The following is a 23,577-nucleotide window of genomic DNA, read 5'->3' on the forward strand; positions in this document are numbered from 1 at the left end:
GATTATGATGTGTCTTTATGGTGCCAGTTGTGTTGCCAGATTTTGTGAGAGAAACATGCGGATGCGGCCAGGTCTACGTGCCCAAAAGAAGCGACTAGGTTGCATGCATGCTCACACACACCGGGGGTCCCCAGCTAAATTAGTTAATATTGCATCAAAATCAATTTGACCACTTTAAACCTATACTTGACCACTTTAAACCTATACATCGGCGAAAAAAATAAAATAAATAAATATTTAGAATATTTCGGAACATTTTTAACAAAATATTTTCAGATTGGCGTCCGCGGACAGACGGACACATGATAAACCAGCCACTGGTTTAAACTACATTAGGAAGCAAGCCCAAATAAGCAAATACACTACACAACTAGAAACAAGCCTAAAAAAGTATTCGCAACCTGATATTTCTAATATTTACAAGCGACTTTTACAAAAAAAAAACAAGCCTTAAAGTCGCTTACAATAAGCAGACTTGGCAACACTGCTTTGCGGTGCCAGCCTGGGTCTAGTGCCAGGGAAGCAGAGAGCCAAACAGCTGCAGGAAGACATCACTCTGCTCCTTGTTGGAGGAAGACTTTAGGATAAGCTGTCAGGGTAATGTGTATATGGACATGTAGCCACCTGCACGCTCTCACACAGAGGGATACATTAAAAAAGGAAGCCCGCAGGCCAGGGTTTTTACCTGTGGGGCAGGCCCGGATTGGCCGTCGGGAGGACCGGGACTATTCCCGGTGGCCTGCCCTCTAGTGGCCTGCCTGAAAAAAAAAAAAAAAAAAAACTTTTTTTTTTTTTTTTTTTTTTTTTTGCATCAAAAAAAAAAATCAGGTCAGTCCAGCCATCCACAGCCAGCGCGGCGCTTAAGTGATGCAGCAAAAAAAATCTCTCCTAAGCTCAGGCCAGGCCAACCACAGTCAATTTCAATTCAATGCAGTCAGTGTTGCTTGCAGCTCAGTGCATCTGCGGGCCTCCCCCCTACCTTTAACCCCCAAAAAGGCCCCCCTTTTGTAAGGCCCCCCAAAAATAAGGCCCCCCAAAAAAAGGGCCCCCCAAAAAAAACGGCGCGCGCTGCGCGCGCGCAGGGTGGCCTGGGTGGGCGTGTATCTCCCGGCCAGATTTGGAGTCCCACTCCGGCCCTGCTGTGGGGGGGGGGGGAGAGAGAGAGAGAGAGAGAGAGAGAGAGAGAGAGAGAGAGAGAGAGAGAGAGAGAGAGAGAGAGAGAGAGAGAGAGAGAGAGAGAGAGAGAGAGAGAGGTATTCTTGGCTGTCATCCCAGGGTTCGGTTTATAGTTTGTTGATGGATGAAAGGTGAATGTTGAGATCAGCACTTTTGTGTGCTTGCCTCATAGAAGTCACCTTTACTGTCATTTTGTTTAAGGTATAATCACACATACGTACACCAAATGCAGAGACAGTGTAGTCAGTGCCTCAATAAACTAGGACACCCGGTAAACAATGAACCTAGCATCTGTTTACATAACATGCTATCTAATTACATTTTATAGACATGGGACACCAGCACCCACCAACAGTGAAACTTCACTGAAGCATATTATTTAACTGTTGTAGAGTGTAAAGATGAAAAACCTATTTTGAACATTGAAAATCTATCTATGCATTTGCTGATATATATATCTGTGAATTGTGTCTCCAGATGAGGACATCTGTAAGCTGTACTGCATTGCAGAGGACTTTGACTTTTTCTTCGCCATGTCCAGCAAGGTTAAAGATGGCACCTCCTGCTCCGAACACAAAGGAGGCGTCTGCATTGAGGGAGTGTGTGAGGTACGTTGACCACTAGAACGTTACCTGCTTGTTATTTCCTAAATTGTTCTGTATTTCAATAGGGCCTTTATCCAATTTATAATGTGTGTTACATTCACCCATTCACACACCGATGGCAGAGGCAACCATGCATGCACGGACCCAGGGTTAATTTTGACAGCAAACTTTTATTTAGTTTTGGTCTCATACTAGTCTTTTGAATAAAATTCTAGTCATATTTCAGTCATCCGAAATGTTTTATTTTCAGTCTAGTTTTAGTTGACCAAATATCATATAAGGCGGGCCGTGTTTGCGTCATAATGCCTGATTTATACTCAGCTGCATGCCAAAAATAGCTGATCTACAAGCTCACAACGTGTTGCGCTGCAATGCGCTGTGAGCTTGTAGATCGGCTGTTTTTGAAGCGCAACACCCGTGTGCAACCAAGCGTAAAATGACTTGTCTTAGTTCTACTGGATCTCTTCTCCACTATAGTCCCTCCCCAACTTTGTCAATATATTTAGTTATAGTTTTTATTTAGTTTTCGTAGGTGAAAAAAGGTAGTCGACAGCCATCCTCATGGGGAGCAGCCAGGGTCCCCGGCTCCACAACGCTATAGGTGGAGCCGGGGACCATTCAGTGTCAGTTTATAAAATGGCAATTAAACTATCGTTTATGTTATCTGACAGTTATGTAACAGGGTAGTAGAGGTGGAACACACATTAAGCTTTGTGTCATTGAATAAACCAACTTAGCATTGTAGCGTTACAAAGGTGTTTAATGCGTGCGTGCGTGCGTGTGTGTGCAGGCAGTAGGCTGTGATCAGGTGCTGGGATCCAAGACCACTCTGGATGCGTGTGGCGTCTGTAAAGGAAACAACTCAACCTGCAAGTTCTACAAAGGCCAGTACACCCTGCAGCACCGAGCCAACGGTAGGGTGGGAGTGTGTGTGTGTGTGTGTGAATACATTTCTAAGAGCGCTACCAGAACGGTTTAATTATGTCTTTGCTAACATCCCCTGATGTTGTTTTTCTTGACACCAGTCACAAGGAGGTCCTGATTCTAGTTTTTGTACATGGACCAGGCTTTTCCAAGATAAATATTCAAAGTACCAACCGCTACATGGAATTATAACAAACTTTGGGTACAGAATGACGCAGACTCTGCGTAGTCATTTTTGGAAGCCTGGGCCATGTACATAAACTTACCACGAGTGGCCTGAACAGTGCTGGCATGACAAAGAACTAAGCCAAACAACTCACTGCTCTGTTTCAGCTGTCAGCTTGGCTGTGTGGAGGAGAATTAAGGTGCTATTATGTACCCTTATTGTCTAACCCCCATATATATTTGTTTCCCTGTAAATTTATACTAATTTGTGCATTCAAATAAAGCATTATTGTGTGTGTGTGTGTGTGTGTGTGTGTGTGTGTGTGTGTGTGTGTGTGTGTGTGTGTGTGTGTGTGTGTGTGTGTGTGTGTGTGTGTGTGTGTGTGTGTGTGTGTGTGTATGTGTGTGTGTCCACAAGTATAGTAGAACTTTAGAAATAGACAAGAACAATGGTGATTTATGGCTTTAGAGATTTACAATTAGGAAAACTTTCAGGTTGGGGTCAGGGTTAGTATTAGACATTCAGCGGTTAGTTTAGAGTTATGCCTGAATTCCACTGACTTACAGTAGGTTCCTGTCGGAGTCGTGCACCGAAAAATAGCCGATGTTAGCTTATACTGTAGATCTGTTGTGTTCTGTGTTATGTTTCTGCTATTTTCAATGTCATCCTAAAATGTTGTCATGTCCTCGCAAGTAAAGTAATACAAACTTGTGTGTGTGTGTGTGTGTGTGTTCAGAGTACTACTCCATGGTGACGGTGCCGGCCGGGGCGCGCAGCATCCGGGTCCAGGAGCTGGAGGTGTCCAGCAGCTACCTGGCGGTGCGCAGCGGCAGCGCCACCCTGCAGGGGAAGTACCACCTGACCGGGGACTGGACCGTGGACTGGCCCGGCCGCTTCCACTTCGCCGGCACCACCTTCGACTACCAGCGCTCCTCCAACCGGCCGGAGAGCCTGAGTGCCGCCGGACCCACTAATGAGAGCCTGGTGTTTGAAGTAAGAGACGCTTTGATGTCTGCTGCTAAACTGGAATTGACAGTGACAGCGTGCTGGCAGCCAGCTAGCGCCATCATTCAGAGAAAAAATAAAATGAACAGAGAAAGGGCAGGAGAGGAGTGCAGCGTTGCCAAGTCTGCTTATTATAAGCGACTCTTCCTGTTGCTTGTAAATATTGGAAGTTGCAGGATGTTTTTCTTTTGTTTAGGGGGGGGGGTTGTTTCTGGTAAAGTATAGTTGCTCATTTGGGCATGCTTCAGTTTTTAACCATTTTTGAATGGGGGGCCGGGTCCTCTGGCACAAAATACACAGCCTATTCATTTGGGGGGTCCTTCATATGAAAATGTTTGAGAACCACTGGTTTAAAAAAAGTTTTAAACTTAAAGTTTGACTGACTTGCCCCTAGTCGCTTATTTTGTGCTTGTTTTCATAGACCTGGTTTCTTTTTTCTCTCCCAAAATCTGGTGACTCTGGGGAGGGGGGGTTTAGGCAGGCAGAAGAGAGAGAGAGAGAGAGAGAGAGAGACACACAGAGAGACGGGGTGCGTTAAAGTTCTCTGAAGGAGGAGGAAGAGGATAAGAGGAGGAGAGGGGCTTCACTGTAGAGCTTCTGTTGTCATTTAATTGTGCACAGTGGCCAATAGCATCAGGGCCCTTGTATTGGGTGGGGGGGGGGGCTTTCATCTCATTGAACGAGCGGCTTGGAGAGTTCAAACGGCCCGCTGTGTGCTTTGAACTTCCAGACGGTCTCTCCCTCTCCCTCTCTCTCTCTCTCTCTCTCTCTCTCTCTCTCTCTCTCTCTCTCTCTCTCTCTCTCTCTCTCTCTCTCTCTATCTCTCTATCTCTCTCTCCCTATCTCTCTCTCTCCCTTCATGTGAGAGAGAGAGAGAGAAAAAGAAAAGAAACAGGAATTCTGTACATAATTGGGATTTATATGAAACCAGGCCAACAGCTTAAAACTGACGGCACGACAAAGTGGCCGAGAGAGGGGAGGGGCGGAGAGAGAGAGAGAGAGAGAGAGAGAGAGAGGAAAAAGAAAAGGAACACGAATTCTGTACAAGAAGAGAGAGGCGGCAGATGAAAGGGGAAAAGACATTGGTCAATTAGTGTAAAAGGGCCATTGTGCTGCCATTCAGGACAGAGTGTAGGACTCACATGGCAGAGGAGAACACAGCTAGAACAGTGGTTCTCTAACTGTTTTGGCTGTGTCATTGCTGTCGGCCAGAAACCGCATATTTCCAAAACCATATTTTCACTTGTTGTGTTTTTTCGTAAATGAACGGCCAACTCTTGATCATACTACTGCGTCACACTAGACTAAAGTATCAAAGGGCCGCAGAACTACATTTTACTCATTTACTCATTTATTGAATGAATACATCCGTCTACATGCAATAATGTACAATGACCTCTCCACACACACTTAACTGAACCACAAATAGATAATAGAAATGAATGATAATGATATTTATTTATATAGCACCTTTCACAAAAACACAAAAAAAGAAACATCATATAAAAACGGCTGTTCCCTTCAGGGGTCTCCACAGCGAATCATCTGCCTCCATCTCACCCTGTCCTCTGCCTCCTCTTCTCTCACACTGTGAGATCATCATCATGTCCTCTTTCTCTACATCCATAAATCTCCTTTTTGGTCTTCCTCTAGGCCTCCTGCCTGGCAGTTCCAACCTCAGCGTCCTTCTACCGATATACTCACTATCCCTCCTCTGTAGCTACATGTCCAAACCATCTCCGTCTGGCCTCTCTACCTTGATCTCCAAAACATCTAACATGAGCTGTCCTTCTGATGTACTCGTTCCTGATCCTATCTATCCTTGTTACTCCCAGAGAGAACCTCAACATTTGATTTTAGTCTCTCTACCTCCAGCTCTGCTTCCTGTCTTTTCCTCCGACTGTCTCTAAACCAGGGGTCTTCAATAGGGGGTCCACTTGAACCCTATAGCATCCATTCTGCCTCGCAGCGCAAGGAATTGTGAGCTTTTAGATCGGCTATTTTTGGCAAACGAGATTTGGTGTAGGGGGGGGGAAAAGAGCAGACCAAGTCAAAAAGAAAGTTTAATCTGAAACACAATTGTATACAATATAGAGGTGGTCCCTGCTACATAGCTGGTCTCACCATTGTCTTGTACACCTTTCCTTTCATTCTTGCTTTCTCCACCCGTTCCAACCTGCTTGCACTCATTTTCTTCACCTCTTTTACACACTAAAACAAGTACATACAAATAAAAGTACATAAGTGCATATAATATCAAAAAGGAAGCATACAAACAAATAAAATGAGCAGAACACTAAAATACACTTTGAAAAAGAGCACTCTTAAAAACATCTACCGATTCAGTTACATTCACCGGCAGAGAGTTCCTGAGGCTGGGGGCATAAAAACTTAGAATCTTTTCTAAAAGTGACAGGTAGCCAACACAGAAGTCTTAGAGGTTGAGTTACTCTGCAGTGTCCTGTTCTGAAGCTGTGGAGCAGTGAATTAGCATGTAGCTCAGAGTGAGATGGTCGCATCGGGGTGAAGGACAGGATTTACGAGGTGGCGATCACCTCGGCACATTTATAATGGTGTGGTGGTGTGTCTGTCAGGCCCCACAGCTCAGAGGTGAGAGCGAGTCTTTGCCTGTTCTCAAACACTGGAACATGAGACACATATCCTCTTGACCAGCGTTGCCATGTCTGCTTATTATAAGCGGCTTTGGGCTTTGTTTCGCTGTAAAGTGGCTTGTAAATATTGGTATACAGTAGTTGCGGGTTGCTGTCTTTTGGGCTTTTTTCGGAAGTGTAGTTGCTTATTTGGGCAGGCTGTCTAATGTTGTTTCATGTTGTTTCAAATCATGTGAAGGACCCCCAAATTGATATGAATTTGTATGCGGACAAATATATTTGAAAATATTTTGTGTCATGGACCTCCCATAGAAGATTTGTGTTTCAAATTTGTGTTTCAAAAAATATTACACATTTCCCCCTTCTTTTTTTTCAGGCCCCCCCCCCCCCCCACCAGATTAAATGTTCAAAACGATATATTCAAAATGTTTCACTTTTTTCTCAAAATATTTTCAACTATACGATGCATATGTTTAAAGCGTTCATGTGGCCTATAATAGTCGCTTCTTTTGGACTTGTTTTCATAGACCTGGTTGCTTATTTCTCTCACAACTTCTGGCAACACTGATCCCTCAGCGAGTGTGTAAGTGTAAGTGAGTGGTGGGACATCTACCTCCATAGCTTTGTCAGCCAAGGCATTTCTTTTCACTTGACCTGTGAACCCTGGGCTGTTGAAACAGAAGTGGAAACCAGGTGAAGTTTAGACAGTTATTGTGTTTTTTTTTAGGTGAAGTGATAGTTGTGTAAAAGCTATAGCCTCTCTCCTCAGACCCCTCAGGCTACAGTTGAACTGAACATGTGCAGGTTGAAGACTCTTTCACCACAGAACTCCCGTATTGCTTCCCCCTTCGTTGACAATAAGTGCATTTTGTGAACCGTAACTGTTGTTTAGAACAGAGAGTTATGTTAGCAGACAGGTTTGAAACAGCTTCCTCTGTGGTTCTTCCTACACAATGAATGCCGGCAGAGGGCTAGCAGGGAAATCAGGACATGGTGCCACAGCTGTATTGTAAGAGCCAATCAGTGTATGTCGCTCACAGGGTCTGCCATGCCGTGATGATATATAACTATAATAATATCTAATAATATAAGTGTTTAGTACAGCGACCATGCAGCCAGGTGGCATAATAGCATAATACTGTCTGATCAGCATATTTGGATTTCTCTGATCTCTAAAGAGCTTCAACTTGTATGAACCAGACTGTCTGTCTGTCTGTCTGTCTGTCTGTCTGTCCAGCAGTAGCATATGCTGATCTGCAGATGACACAACCGTAATCTCTCTAAGTATGTCTTGTAATTACAAAAAGGAGTGTATGAGAGAGAGAGAGAGAGAGAGAGAGAGAGAGAGAGAGAGAGAGAGAGAGAGAGAGAGAGAGAGAGAGAGAGAGAGAGAGAGAGAGAGAGAGAGAGAGAGAGAGAGAGAGAGAGAGAGAGAGAGAGAGAGAGAGAGAGAGAGAGAGAGAGAGAGAGAGAGAGAGAGAGAGAGAGAGAGAGATTAAAAGATTAAGAATTCCGCAGTTACACTCTATGGATGTGAGAAGCTATAAGGTCACGGCATAAAGGGAGACTTAAACATTCCCCTGAAAATGAAAAGATCCGAACAGCCAATAACAGACGGAGAGAGAAATGTCTTTTAATTAATGAAGTTTTAAGAGTTTTTTTTTTGCTTGCATCACTGATCCATGCTGCTGTCTAGTTCTGCTGAATTGTCCGTCGGAGAAGGACACCATGTTTGATTGAAGATTGACTGAATACTTTACACTTTTGCAAACAGTACAGAGTACAGTACAGTACCAAAGCTATGCTAAAAGGATAACAAAAAGCCCCGGGGGGCTTGTTTCCATTGTGGCCCGTTGTACTCAATTCATCATCATGACGTTACAATACATGCTATATATTACATATCAGCAACAACACTAAAAGCAATAATAATCGATAATTACAGCAAATGTCACAGAGAAGTCAAACGCGAGGTACAAACACATAGCCTGTGTCTGCTGAACCATCCGCAATGCAGATTGGGAGCTTTGTAGATCAGCTATTTCCAGTGTGTGATACAACACGCAGCCATATATAAATCGGGCATTACTCAGCATGAAACACTCGGTGGTGTGACTGTTAAGCTGTAGAAGGCATTCACATCTGCTCAGTGGTGGAAAAAGTTCCGGTAATCAAAATTTACTTGAGTAAAAGTACAAAAGTATAGCCATCAAAATATACTTAAAGTACCAAAGTAAAAGTAGTCATTATGCAGAATGTCCTGTTTCACAAGTCATCATGTCTAAAATGTATAAAAAATATTTAGCCAAAGTTTAAATAGGGCTGAAGTGGTTTATGTATGTTTTGTAATAATAATCCAAATCTACAAAGTAATTAGTAACTAAAGTTTTCAAATAAATGTAGTGGAGTAAAAGTACAACATTTGTCTCTGAGATGCAGTGGAGTAGAAGTAAAGATGTAGAACATTGGAAATACTCCAGCAAAGTAAAAAATACCTCAACATTGTACTTAGTACAGTATTTGATTGCATGTACTGTACTTAGCTACTTTCCACCACTGTATCTGCTGGGCTGTGTGGGACGCATGGAGTGAGGGAGCGAAAGACCTGGTAAACCAGTGAATGAGGTGGGGGGTGGTCAGCTCTTGAAATAAGAAGGGATTACTCCCCTGAATTGACATTCTTGTGGTGGGGTCATAGGTCAAATGGATGATGGGTGATGCAGATGGATATCCATGTCTGCCATATTGTAATTAATAGAGTCCCAGCCCATGCTGGAGTCTCTGGGCTGATGCCGAAACAAAGCTTAGGGAGTAGGCTAAAGAAAAAATAAAACAATTATATTAATGTATTGGCTGCAGTTGCTTCGATGCATTTCTTGAAACTCTTAACCTCATTCTGCCTCAAAACCTCCACACAATTAAAGGCAATTGGCCAATACAATATTTCACTTCTCATTGTGTTCGTACAGAATGCAAAAAATAATAATTGCAGTTGTCATAGTGTGGATGCAATTCTCATCATGCTTCGACATTCCAGTCAAACAGTTGTTGTTTTTTCTTTGTACATTTCCCATTCATACATAGCCAGTTGTGTGAGTATAACTTCCTTTCACACAATTGTCGAGTAACGGCGAACACATGCTGTAAATTCCATCCCACAGGTGCAAGTTGTGAACACAATAGCCTACTCACAAACATATCGTTGCTGTCGGTCAGAAACCAGGTATTTTACCTTTTTATGGTAAAAAATGGTTGAGTCTCAAGTCCACACCTCAGGGTATACTGTAGTCTCATGATGAACTAGAAAAAGTGCTCATCGGAGCACTTTAAATGGGCATAGGTTGCAAAAATGAGCATAGGTTGCAGTTGTCTTAAGGTCATTACACACCGGCGAATATGCGAATATACGCAAAATGTATAAGGTTTTTTAAAAAAACATATTATTCGCATGAAAAATTCACCCCCGGTGTGTAAGGGCCTTTATACTGGATGTCTGAAATACATGTACTGTATATGGATGGATGAAAGTTTATTTGCCTGGTAAAGTAAATTGCCGGCCAGATTTGAGAGGAAAGTAATTTATTTTAAAGATATGTGGGCGCTCTATTAAAAGGACATCAAAAACCTGTGTGACGTCGACTTACGTGTTTGCAGCCGCTGGCTGAAGTTACTGTTTGTTAACCGGGAACGGATGTATGTGTATTGGTGAGAATCCGTTTGTTTGGAGAAGCCTAAAGTATTGGTTTGGTGGACGGTGGAGGTTGGCTGGTGGCAGGGGGTTTTGGCTAGTCGGGATGGCTAACATCAGCAAAGGAAGTGCGGTTTAGCGCTAAGTACCTCTCTTGTTTAGGCAATTTGGTGAGCGCCGTCATTTTTCCCTTGAGATATTTCAGTCAATTTTATCCTAGACTGACTGGGGTTTAAATGAGATGATGTGGAACCTTTTATGAGTCACAGTGTCTGCTAGAAAAAGTGACACTGGTCTTGGCTTGTGGCTAATGGTTCAAGACACATTAGTATGGATGTGTTGGGGAAGGGAAGTAATTTGCTTTGACTAGCTCTCCACCAAGATGGCTTTGTGCTGCCTTTTAGACTAGAGCTGTCCTCTCACAGTCAATTCATGATGAATCGGTCAGTGTCGGCCAAGACATTGTTGATTGGTTGTCTTTCCATGTACGTGCCTTATAAACTCTAGACAAAGACATCATCCATTTGATTCTGCCAGTCTATAACTAACAATAGCCAGTACTGTCTTCACTTACAAACGTTGTTTGTTTTATTTTAAGAAACTTTTTCGGTCAAGCTCTGAAACGAATCTGCACATGAATTGGCCCAAAGTCCATTCCTCTCTTGGAAGTGAATGCTACGTTAATGACAGGCCTTCAGGTGCATGTATGTATGCCTGCATGTCTGCATGCATCCATGACTCATTCTTCACTTGAACGTCCAAATAAATCACCCTTCAGCGAGAAACGGTTTCAGAAGAGGATCATCTGCACAAGTTTTCGTTGATACAAAAAAAGAAAAGAGCAGACAGGAATTATGATCTATGAACAGTTATCCATGGATGTATTGAGAGGACAATTGTTTCAGGGACCACAACTATCTGCAGTAAATATACAACAGATATGATTCACAATGAAAATATTAATAATAATTGTTCAAATCTGCCACAGTATGGACTAGTCCAAGGGTTCCCAAACTTTTCAGGCCGCGACCCCCCCCCATTGCATTTAGTTTGACTCGGTTCCACAGATAAATATTGTGAAAATAGCCGAACCATAAGCTCACAACGCCTCGTAGATCGGCTATTTTCTTTCTTAGGTACTATTTGACAATTTGGCCAATTTGGTCCTTAAATTGTAACTTTGGTAATGTGCAGATACCCTGTATTCAATTTAGCACATTAAGCTAATCATCTGCATGGGGACCCCCCAAAATATCCCAACAGTGTTGACTAGCGGTTATAGTAGTCGATTATTTAGTGAAACCTCTAGCTTAACTATGGACAAATATGAATTGACGTGTGTGTGTGTGTGTGTGTGTGTGTGTGTGTGTGTCTGTTCCCGCACAGATCCTGCTGCAGGGGAAGAACCCCGGAGTGGAGTGGGAATACACTCTGCCTCGCACCCACAAGAAGCACGACTACACCTGGGCCGCGGTTCGATCTGAATGCTCCGCCTCATGTGCTGGAGGTCAGTGTGTGTGTGTGTGTGTGTGTGTGTGTGTGTGTGTGTGTGTGTGTGTGTGTGTGTGTGTGTGTGTGTGTGTGTGTGTGTGTGTGTGTGTGTGTGTGTGTGTGTGTGTGTGTGTGTGTGTGTGTGTGTGTGTGTGTGTGTGTGTGTGTGTGTCTAATGTATTGGTGTGCACATGTACTTTGTGTGTGCTGGTGCAGAAAGTGTGCTAGGGTTTAATGAAAAGCACCTTTGTCAACTGAGAAGTTCACACTATGCTGATCCCAAAAGACCAACAGCACTGTGTGTGTGTGTGTGTGTGTGTGTGTGTGTGTGTGTGTGTGTGTGTGTGTGTGTGTGTGTGTGTGTGTGTGTGTGTGTGTGTGTGTGAGAGACTCTTTATCTTACTCTCTCTCTCTCTCTCTCGCTCTCTCTCTCAGGTCGTATCTCAACCAAGGCTATCTGTCTGCAGGACCAGAAGGTCCAGGTCAACTCCTCCATGTGTAACATCCACACCAAACCAGCACTGGCCTCCCAGCTCTGCAACACACACCCCTGCCCCGCATAGTGAGTAACGCTGTGTGTGTGTGTGTGTGTGTGTGTGTGTGTGTGTGCACATGCACATGCACGCGCATGAATTACAGCATGTACAAATGTTCAGTATATTCGAAAATGTTCAAGGCATGGTCCTTGGGTCTTTTGTCAAACAAACCAGTCGCACCAGAGACGTCTCAGAGCGCGGTGGTAACAAAAAGGTTTATTTATCACTATCCAAAGAACACAGCACTTGTACGTTAAAAAAATATAATTGTCCATGTTCATGGAAACATAAGATGAAATCTTGTCATAATACAGTCAGAATACAGGCAAAAATATACACGCAAAGGGTTTAATTTATCTCTTTGTCTCCCTTATCATTCAATGGATTAACGTGTGTCCATTTCCACAAACACACCTCAGCTTGTTTGCTGAACAGGACTGCAGCCAGAGCCACCCACTCTATGCACCAACGTAGAGACTCTTTGCTTGATAAGTCTGGGTGTGTTTTTAAAGGCATAGTATGCAACTTTGCCCTGTGTTTGCATAACAAAACAATATATCATCTTTTCCATCATTTCCCTCTATAGGCCTATACCAGCAGTTATCAGCGTGGTGTGGTGGTGTTTACCTGCAGAAACTGTTTGTTTTGGTAGTCCCAAAAACGTCCCTGTCAACCAAAACAAACAAATACAAAATATAGCAAAAGCGCAGTGTGTTTTTTTATGTAAACACAGGGCAAAGTTACATATTATGACTCTGAAGTCCTTTTTTTTCTTTTTTAGAATGGGTTCCCAGATTTCCCCCAAATAGACACAGCTCTCCCCCATTGGGGAATGGTTTAATGTTTTTTTCTGAATGACCAGAAAGCACTCACAGTCTCCCTTTGAGTGAATGTACAAACACACTCAGTCATAGTGAGGACTATGTCCTCTTCTCCCTGCTTGCTCCCAAACTGTGGAAAAAAAACTCCCCTTTGCAGTCAGAACTGCAGTCTCACTCTGCCATAATCTGAAGACTCACCTCTTCAGGCTCCACCTCAGCCCTTATAGCTGAGGTAGCTAGCTGCTACCTTGCAGACAGACCATGGTCATTCGTTCTTACGTTTTTGCTACTTAGGCTTGTTTTTCTTGACCACAACGTTAAGAATGTAATTTAGGTAGCATGTTTCATTAAACAGGTGCTATCCTATAGTTTCAATGTGCAGATTATTACTTTGATAGTGTATTGTTTGCATTCCATGTGCTCCATGTGTTCACCTTGCTTATTGTAAGTCGCTCTGGATAAGGACATCTGCTAAATGCCTACATTGTAAATTGTGAGTATGAGATGTTCACAATGTCCACTGCCATAGATTCACATTTCACTTTAGAGAGAGAGAGAAAGGGGGGAGGGAGAGAGACAGACAGACAGAGTGAGTGTGTGTGAGGGAGGGAGGGAGGGAGGAGAGAGAGAGAGAGAGAGAGAGAGAGAGAGAGAGAGAGAGAGAGAGGCAGACCAGACAGACAGGAGAGAGTAAAGTAAGAACATGAGAGAGACGGAGATCAAAGCCAACGTTGACACATTATTGCTTCCCATCCTGATGGCGGCTGTCGTCCATCAGCCTCAGCTGTGAGCCTAACATGAGCTGCACAAACATCTGTGTGTGTGTGTGTGTGTGTGTGTGTGTGTGTGTGTGTGTGTGTGTGTGTGTGCGCGCGTGCACGTGTGTGTGCAGCAGAGTAACAAGCTGAAGCAGTGTTGAATGGACTGAGATGTCTGTGGCTCTTTCTCTTGATTGATAGCGCTGCTGGAAAAAGAACGGCAGGGATTCAAACACACACACACACACACACACACACACACACACACACACACACACACACACACACACACACACACACACACACACACACGCACACACACGCACATTACACAGATCTTTGGGTTAAAACAGGATATCTTGATGAAATAGGTGGTAGGGATGTTAAAAACACAAGCTCTCTCCCCGAACGCTCTCCCGCAGCGGTGTTGATGACGTCGTCATAATGTCCACAACAAGTCCAGACCGAGCTCTCTCTCTCTCTCTCTCTCTCTCTCTCTCTCTCTCTCTCTCTCTCTCTCTCTCTCTCTCTCTTTGTGTCAAGGGGTTGAACAAGCCAGACTGCTATCGGTTACACCTCCAACCATACAGCCCTCTGTTTCCCACCACCCGAGAGGGCATTTCCTGCCCCCTAATCTGGGGGCATACCACGTCTCTTATCTGGGCGAACGCTATTACCCAGCCCTGTGGCTGGAAAAATGACCTTCCCATTTGCACGGGGAGAGGAAATGGCAGTTCCAGGTAAATAGGAGCGTGTTAACGTTAGCTGCCGCTGCAGGGAAATAAGAGCCTGCCGTGCACCTTATTTGACCCTGTTTTCCATCCAGTTGGATGGAGGTCATACATGTCAGTGTCTGGCTGTTTAATACAAACACAACGGAGTAGAATGGAAGCTTTAATGAATGACCAGGAATATACAGTAGGTTCAAAAGCCAGAGAAAGAAAAGAAAAATGGAGTGTCGTGTCGTGTGTGTCTGTGTGCATGTCTCTCTGTGTGTGTGTGTGTGTGTGTGTGTGTGTGTGTGTGTGTGTGTGTGTGTGTGTGCAGCGTGTCTGTGTGTGTGTGTGCGTGCGTGCGTGCGTGCATGCATGTGTGTGTGTGTGTGTGTGTGTGTGTGTGTGTGTGCCTGTCTGTCTGAGCGTGTGAGCATTTTTGTGTGTGCATGCGTGTGTGTGTGTGTGTGTGTGTGTGTGTGTGTGTGTGTGTGTGTGTGTGTGTGTGTGTGTGTGTGTGTGTGTGTGTGTGTGTGTGTGTGTGTGTGTGTGTGTGTGTGTGTGTGTGTGTGCGTGCATGTCTGTCTGTCTGTGTCTGTGTGTGCATGTGCCTGTGTGTGTGTGTGTGTGTGTCTCTGTGTGTGTGTGTGTGTGTGTGTGTGCCTGTGTGTGTGCCTGTGTCTCTGTGTGTGTGTGCCTGTGTGTGCGTGGGGGAGTGCAGACATGGCTGCTTATCTGTCCAGTGTGTATCTGTGGTGCTGACAGGTCTGTGTATGTTTTATTGTGCAGACTATGGGATCTCCTCTGGGGCATGGGGCCAGTCTGGGCCGCCATGCACAGCCAAAAAATCCCACACTACTCTGCACCCCCATCCCCCATCCTTCACTACTTTGTATGCGTGTCTGTGTGTGCATGCGTGTCTGTGTGTGTGTGTGCGTGTCTGTTTGTGTGCGTGTCTGTGTGTGTGTGTGTGCGTCTGTGTAAAAATGTGTAAAAGCCGAGCTTGTCATAATTCTGTGACGTCCTGCTGTCAGGAACCTGCTGCTCGTAGTCAAGCGTCCCACGTTTTTTTTCTCCCATGACAGACTTACAACTGTAGACATCTCGGCACAAAATATTTTCAGATGGGGGTCCGCGGACAAATAAATAATTAATTTGACATACATTACACCTCACAAACAAGTAAAAACTACCAATATTCATAAGCGACTTTACAGAAAAACAAGGTTATAAGCGGACATGGCAGCAAGGCTCAACGGACCAGCCAGCAGGGAAGAGGTACGGTTCGGTACTGTTAGTTTAGGCCTACGCATTTTTATACTTTTGTATCTTACATTTCTTTTCTCTATATCATCTCTGTCGGGTTGAAACCTCCACCCTCACCTGAATCCTGCAACGACAAAAAAAAACAGCAAAAGTAACAATTCGACGGATTGTCTGTCTGCCTATCCATCCGTCCGTCCGCCTGGCTCCCCTGCTCTCCTGTTTGAAGTATGGGGGAAGTCGTTCTGGCCTTCCGCTTGGCAGCAGCCATCTGTAGAGTCACTTACCGTACAGGTTCAGGGTTTCTCTTTTTTAGACTTGTGACGTCCTGTGTAAGGGAAGTCCTGCACTAAAAGTCCTGGCCGGATGCCAAGACTGTGAGTAGGTTCATGTACTGTACACTTCAGGCTAATCGACACAGATATAGATAAACAGATTGTATACTCCTCTTTTTACTTCCTGTAGATCGGCAGGGGTGTCGTAGTAAAGGGGACAAAATTGTCCGGTCGCGATCCTCCATTTCAGAGCTATGATCGTTTGAATGTAGCTTGTTTTTTGAAAAACAGCAGAAAAACAACAGAAAGCCGAGAACATTTTACTTTTGTAAATCCTTTAACATGAAAGGTGCCTAGATTTGTATTTGTTGTGATCACGTGATTTCTGGGTGTACTCTTCTTTGGTGGTGCTTTGGTGGTGCTTGAAACATTCACAGGCGACCCCCCCTCCCAAAAAACAAAAAGTCGTCATAAGTCGTCCTTGGCAGTGGTCCTGTGTGTTCAATTCATCAAGACATATAAAGACATACAATACTATACAAGAAATCATCAATACTAGGAGCAGTAAAAGTTTATTTACAGAAAAACAGTGGGGGTCATTTATTTTGGCAAGCTATAAGACTCGTCTAGGTCCAGTTGCAAATTGACAGGCGCTCTTTTACGGCGGTTTTGAAAAAAGGAGTCGCAATTTTTGATGGCTAGAGGTACAGTAGGGCATTCCACATTTTGGTGGCATAACAGTAGAATGAATTCATCCCCATGTTTGTGCCGAATCTGGGGGGAATGGTGGTGTTGTGCCCGTGGGCGTTTCTCGCTCTTTTGAAGTAGTTAGACAGGTACAGTACTTGGGCACCGGCCCTTGAGCGTTTTGAAAACCAGGCCCATTACAACGAAGAAGGATAACACGTGCGTCGGTGCGTGGAATTCAGCTTCTCCGAAGCTCCCCCGCAGTTTTTTTACTCACTTTTTGCCTCAGAAAAATGCATGTTATTGAAAGATGCCAGAGATAGGTCTATAAATTACAGCTCTGACCAACCAGTGGTTTGCAGTGAAGCGCCGCAGCACTTCTGCCTCTTTCCCCCAATGACAGATTGTTATTTATGTGACATATTGTTATTTATATCGCACTGGCGGAAAGTAACTAAGTACATATACTCAAGTACTGTACTTAAGTGCAATGTTGAGGTATTCCTTTTTACTTTACTGGAGTATTTTCAATTTTCAAAACTTCTACTTCTACTCCACTACTGTACATCTCAGATGCTAATCTTGTACTTTTACTCCACCTCAATTATTTGACAAGTTACTTTATACAGTACATGTGATTATTATTATTACAAAACATACATTAACCACTCTACAGATCTACAAGCTCTACAGATCTACAAGCTTTACAGATCTACAAGCTCTACAGATCTACAAGCTTTACAGATCTACAAGCTCTACAGATCTACAAGCTTTACAGATCTACAAGCTCTACAGATCTACAAGCTCACACCGCATTGCGATGTGACGTGATCTTGTAGATCTGCTATTTTCGAATAAGTCTCACAAAACGTGACAAATTTGAGTACTTTTGCTTATGTACTTTAAGTATATTTTGATGCCAATACTTTTGTACTTTTACTCAAACATTTTGAATATAACATTTTACTTGTAACTGAGTATTTTAATATTGTGCTATTGCTACTTTTACTGAAGTACATCTGAGCACTTCTTCCATCACTGTATGTGACATATTGTTATTTATATGGCATATTGTTATTTATATTCCACGGTGGAAGAAAAAAAAAACCCGAAAACATATCCCAAGCAGAAACCCAAACCCATGTTGGGTCACGTCTCTCCCATCTCTTAAATTGCAGTTTAGCTCTTGCTGCCACTTTGGTCTGCCCCGGTTCTGGAACGAGAATGAAAGCCTTTTAGTCTGGATTGGTCTCTGGGCGGTACTGGACTCAACCATCTGCCCATCACTCCATCTCTCTCTCTCTCTGTCCTTAAGCCTGTGGTCGTCAGACCACTCATTTGCTGTAATCTTCCCCTTTGGCCACCATGCCAAGACAGAAGCTATTTTAGTAAGCGAAACCGTAGGCTTTCATCAGTGGTAAAACGTGATGTCGTAGATACCAGAGGACTGGAAGGAAGGAGGGAAGGGAGGCGTGATGGGGAGCGAGTGGAAAGAAATGGAACTAGATTGATATTCTGTTTGCACTTTATCTCCATAACATGTACAACACACTCTTTTGCTCCTTAATGTCTAAATCTCATACATACCTGCTGCTTTGTGGATCTATACCGAAGTGCTACCACCTTTTATGTCTAACCTCATGTACATGTAGGCCTACTGTACCTGCTGCATTATGCTGTGTTCATAATAGACATATTTCTTTTTTTTTTGCCTCTCCTCAACGCGTTTTTCAGTTTTTCTTTCTTTTCTCCTTGCTCTCCCTGTCCCCACCCCCTCTTCTTTTTCTTTTCTCTTCTCGAAACGTTGAAGCTTGCACAAAAAACTAATTTCACCCACTTCTTTACACCTGTGTAGACTTGTGATGTGACAATAAAGATGATTCAGATTCTGAGGATAGGGGAGGTGAGAATGGAGAGGAGAACAGAACACAGGAACATGAAAAGATAATGAGAAGAAATTAGATTGAGAGGAGATGAGGAGGAAAGGATCAGATGTGGAGCGAGTGTGAGGAGAGGAGCTGAAGAGAGAAACTATAGGCATATAAACCACATTCATCTTAACGTAATGGGCCAACATTCGGCAAAAATACAAGCTTTGTGAGCTTGTAGACCGGCTATTTTCGGTAGCTGGATCAGAGAATTGGTGAGTGGGAAAAAAGGAGGGGACCAAGTATAGACCCCTGGGGGATCCCGGTCAACAAAGTATGTAGAGTAGGGTTTAAGTGGTTAAGAGAGGAAAGTATGGTATAATGGAGGAGAGGAAGGAAACAAGTGGTTAAGAGAGGAGAGGAGAGGAGTGATGGATGTTGGGTCCAGTCCCATCTGTCAGTAGGATGTCTGTTAGAGAGAGAGTTGTAAACAATATGGTTTCTGTGTGTACAGTCAGATGAATATATAGTGCTACAGGTCTGGGATATTAGAGCACACTGTGTGTGTGTGTGTGTGTGTGTGTGTGTGTGTGTGTGTGTGTGTGTGTGTGTGTGTGTGTGTGTGTGTGTGTGTGTGTGTGTGTGTGTGTGTGTGTGTGTGTGTGTGTGTGTGTGTGTGTGTGTGTGTGTGTGTGTGTGCGCGCGTGTGTGTGCGCGTGCATACACATGTGCAGGCCTGCTTATATTTGTGTGCTTTTGACCTGTCTGTAATATAAAAATAGAGATACACAGTTTCCTGCCTGACGCGACAATGCATGTATTATGCACTCTGAATTCTAATTCACATAGTCAAGCTATTTCACATCATTCATACAGCGATCAGCGATTCAGGTACAAATCCTCCATGCTTCTGTCTCCAACCCTCCGTATAGCTGGGTTCCAGGGGACTGGGCGGCCTGCTCCCGCTCCTGTGGAGGAGGGCAGCAGACCAGGCTGCTGCGCTGCCTGAGGAGGGTGACCTACCAGAGAGAAGAGGTGGCAGCCCACTCCATGTGTCCCCCCGTCTCCCCGGCCCAGGTGCAGCCGTGCCACACCCAGGCCTGCCCGCCCCAATGGAACACAGGATCCTGGTCACAGGTGGGTTCCTCTTTTTAACCACTTAAACCATATATTGACCGGAGTCCCTCAGCGCTTTATACCATTGGTTCTCAAAGTGGGGTCCGGGGACCCCCAGGGGTCCTTGAGGGAGTTCCAGGGGGTCCCCAGCTAAATGATAGATTCGTAACCAAATGGACCCTTATGGGTCTGTAACTCTGAGAGTGTACAAATGGAACCAAATGGACCCTAACGGGTCCATTTGGTTCCATTTGTACACTCTCAGAGTTACATTAACATAGATTTTACAATATAAATTGGGGTCCAAGAGATAGAAATGCCATTAAATGGGGGTCTGTAGCCCTAATGCATGTCAAACTGGGGGTCCTTGAAATTAAAATGGTTGAGAATCACTGCTAGAGCCGTAAAAGATCTTCTCTTATGGGGGTCCCGGGCATATCTTTTCAAATGGGGGTCCGTGGTTTAATAATTGTCAATTTGGGGGTCCTTGACATGAAAAAGTTTGAGAACCACTGCTTTATACTACACAGGCACGCAGGCACGCACACGCACACGCGCACGCACACAAATTAGTGATCTGGACCTGTGTATTATTTCCTATATTTGTGCAGTATGTCCCCCAAACAAAGTAAAGTCCCACCCCATGACACCATGTCTCTCTCACACAGTGCTCCAAGACCTGCGGCCGTGGCCTGAGGAAACGCAGCGTGTTCTGCGGGAGCAGCAGCGCCCCCGGTGGCGCCACAGTGGTGGTGCCTGACAGCATGTGTAGACAGAACCACCGGCCCAAGGCCCAGGAGACCTGCGTCGTCCGCCGATGCCCCAAGAACGACAAACTGCAGTGGTTCCCTTCAGCCTGGGGAGAGGTATACATATATGATATATATATGATAAATTTAAGGTGCTATAAAGTAACAATGTTATTCAGACGTGCCGTGGATAAAAGTTATTTACAGGCATGCCCTGAGACGAAAACGTTTGAGAACCACTGATTGCCTGGTATCCTTATCGTTTAATAATAATCTGTCGTACCCATGCAAAAACAAGCCCTTTGCTGCTCTCTGGTGGACGTAATGTAAAACATCATTCCAGTATAATAAATCCTGTTTCTCTCAGCTAGTGTTTCTCTGAGGAAACAGACACACACACACACACACACACACACACACACACACACACACACACACACACACTCACACACACACACACACACACACACACACACACACACACACACACACACACACACACACACACATGCATCTAGTGTGTCTTCTAATATGTCAACTCTTGTCCCAGTGCTCCAGGTCATGTGGCTCTGGCATACAGAGGAGACAACTCCACTGTGGGGAAAAAGAGTCGCAGCAGCATGGGTATGTACAACATTATTCCAAAATTCCCCCCAAAAGGATCAAAAATAATTGGCTACTCTAAATACAAAAATAGCAAAGACAGCATGTTGTATGATGAAGTATATAGGGCGTAAGGGATTAAGCCCTATATCAAACCCTGGATATGTGTATGTGCGTTAAAGGGATAGTTCACCCCCAAAACTACTTTTTTTTTAGTCATGGAGACTTGAATTCATGGATATATATATTTTTCTGCATTCCTAAGCCAATAATTTGATGACCATCACAAAGGAGACTCTTTGTGTCTCCTACCGGAACCGCTGGTCATCAAATTATTGGCTTAGGAATGGGGCAAAAACTAAAAAATATCCCTCCATGGGGTGACTAATCGATAGGAAAAAAAAGCATTTTTTGGGTGAACTATCCCTTTAAATTGATCCCAGTAATACTGAGTTGAACATTCTTGCCCCAGGTGGGTGGAGTTCCCTGTGCGACGGTGCAGGAACCTGGCCAAGCCGTCGGTGGAGCTGCAGCAGTCCTGCAGCAGACACCCCTGTCCCGCTGCCCCTCGGCCCCCAGCTGGCCCCGGCAGAACCACCTCCAGTGCTGTGGTCATGGGCTGGTACTCCTCACCCTGGCAGCAGGTAACTCACAACATGAACCTAATTCAGGGGTCTTCAACGTTTTCAGCCCAAGGACCCCCTAGCTGAGAGAGACGAAGCAGGGACCCCCATACATTGCATACAATTGTGTTTCATAGATTTCATCAGTGCTGTGTACATGAATATTTGTTGTTCATTTCAGACATTTAACCACGTAAACATTCAATACTTGTTACTTGATTTACTTCTTTGCCCCTCTACACCAAACCTCTTTGCCGCAAATAGCCGATCTACAAGCTCACAACGCCTGGCAGCGCGAGGCGTTGTGAACTTGTTAATCAGAATAGAGATGCTAGGGTTCAAGTGGTTAATGTAAAAAAAGAAATCCTATCACAAAGATTTGGCGGACCCCCTGGAGTAACTCTGAGGACCCCCTAGGGGTCCCGGACCCCCTGTTGCCCCTGCCCTAATTCGTCATACAAGAGTGTCACGCAAAAGCTGTGCAAATAGCTGATCTATGAGCTCATTGCGAGCGTATATACAGTATGCATATATTCCAGAGCTTCCAATGTAGACTGTTAAGCTGTCAGACTGTCTTGAGAGACTATAGGTCGGCATAGCAGAGACTTGGGAGAGAAGGCAGCAGCGAGAAGAATCAATGTCTGGCGAGCTCAGAGAATGTGTCTCCTGGCTGCTGAACCTTTCGACAACAAAGCCTGAAGACTTTCACATTGTAGATCAGTCAGGTTAGCCAGGAGATTGGCCTGTAATAAACTGTGTTTTTGGCCCTCCCAGTTGGTCTGAATTCCTCACGCACATCAAGTGTAAAACTGTTCCTCGTGTGATTGCTTGATTTTGACATGGATGAATTGCGTTTGACAACCTCATGGTTCTGTTTATCAGGAACTCCCCTGTCTGGAGGCTTCAGGTCTGGGCAAAGTAACTTGCTACAGTATCTTCTCCAATCGGGAATAACTAGAAATATGCACTATAGCCTACTACTCAAACACACAGTAGGCTACAGCAGTGGTTTACAGTAAAGCCTTGTTCTTAAACCATTTAAGCCTTACTTAATGCCCAAAATACGGACACCTGTTTGAGAGTAGTTAACCCATTAAGGGAACGCATGTGTGTCATTTTAGATTTCTTTGGGCCATTTAAAAATAGCAGAAATACAAGCTCATAGCGCAGCACCGAGTGCCGCTCGATTTTTGAAAAAAAAAATCTAGATTTTTGAAAAATCGTGAAAATCTTTGAATGTATACATTTTTTAAAGCGAACATTTTTAACTCAAATTTTTGATTCTGGGGGGTCCCTGGAACAAAATATTTTGAGATGGGGTCCGCGGCTAAATACATATCATTTTGGGGGTCCTTTACACAAAAAACCTTTACTCTGTGCCGTGCTATGAGCTTGTATATCTATATTGTATATCTATTTTTTGAATAGCCAAAGAAATCTAAAAATGACACAGATGCGTTCCCGGTCTTATTGGGTTAATCGTATCCAGGTTCAATATGCATACAGGTTTGGATAAAATATCAGACATAAATGGGGGGCGTGGTTTCTCATATGCACACCTCACTCTCTCTCACCCCCCCCCCCCCCCCCACACAGTGCTCAGTGTCGTGTGGTGGAGGCGTCCAGACCAGGACCATCCAGTGTCTCCGTCAGGGGCGTCCGGCAGCAGGCTGCTTGCCCCACCAGAGGCCGCTCACCTCCAGGGCATGCAACACCCTTTTCTGCCCCGCTCCAGCCCCAGCTCACATTCCTGCTCCGGGCCGAGGACAGGCACCTCGGCCCGGACAAATGAATGCACAGGCCCCTGCTGGACCTGCAAGCAAAGGTAAAAAAAAACAACCACATACACAGGTTTCTTTTTTTTCTCCTCTGTGTTCCCACTGAATGTGCCCATACAG

At 44.4% G+C, this 23,577-nt stretch overlaps 1 protein-coding gene across 1 annotated transcript in view; it reads left to right on the top strand.

Moving 5' to 3' along the window:
- The window catches only part of adamts18 (ADAM metallopeptidase with thrombospondin type 1 motif, 18), a 79,487-nt gene that overhangs the window by 52,738 nt on the left and 3,172 nt on the right, over positions 1 to 23,577 (top strand). Inside the window, exons 14-23 of the mRNA XM_084051283.1 lie at positions 1,654 to 1,784; positions 2,572 to 2,695; positions 3,608 to 3,864; positions 11,563 to 11,683; positions 12,103 to 12,229; positions 19,521 to 19,725; positions 20,373 to 20,570; positions 21,004 to 21,077; positions 21,529 to 21,700; positions 23,276 to 23,504. Of these exons, the coding sequence (XP_083907409.1) occupies positions 1,654 to 1,784; positions 2,572 to 2,695; positions 3,608 to 3,864; positions 11,563 to 11,683; positions 12,103 to 12,229; positions 19,521 to 19,725; positions 20,373 to 20,570; positions 21,004 to 21,077; positions 21,529 to 21,700; positions 23,276 to 23,504 (1,638 nt within the window). The remainder of the gene's footprint in view (positions 1 to 1,653; positions 1,785 to 2,571; positions 2,696 to 3,607; positions 3,865 to 11,562; positions 11,684 to 12,102; positions 12,230 to 19,520; positions 19,726 to 20,372; positions 20,571 to 21,003; positions 21,078 to 21,528; positions 21,701 to 23,275; positions 23,505 to 23,577) is intronic.

The sequence above is a fragment of the Gymnoscopelus microlampas genome (genome assembly GCF_963454915.1).
Source record: "Gymnoscopelus microlampas genome assembly, chromosome: 1".
Classification (NCBI taxonomy): Eukaryota; Metazoa; Chordata; class Actinopteri; order Myctophiformes; family Myctophidae; genus Gymnoscopelus; species Gymnoscopelus microlampas.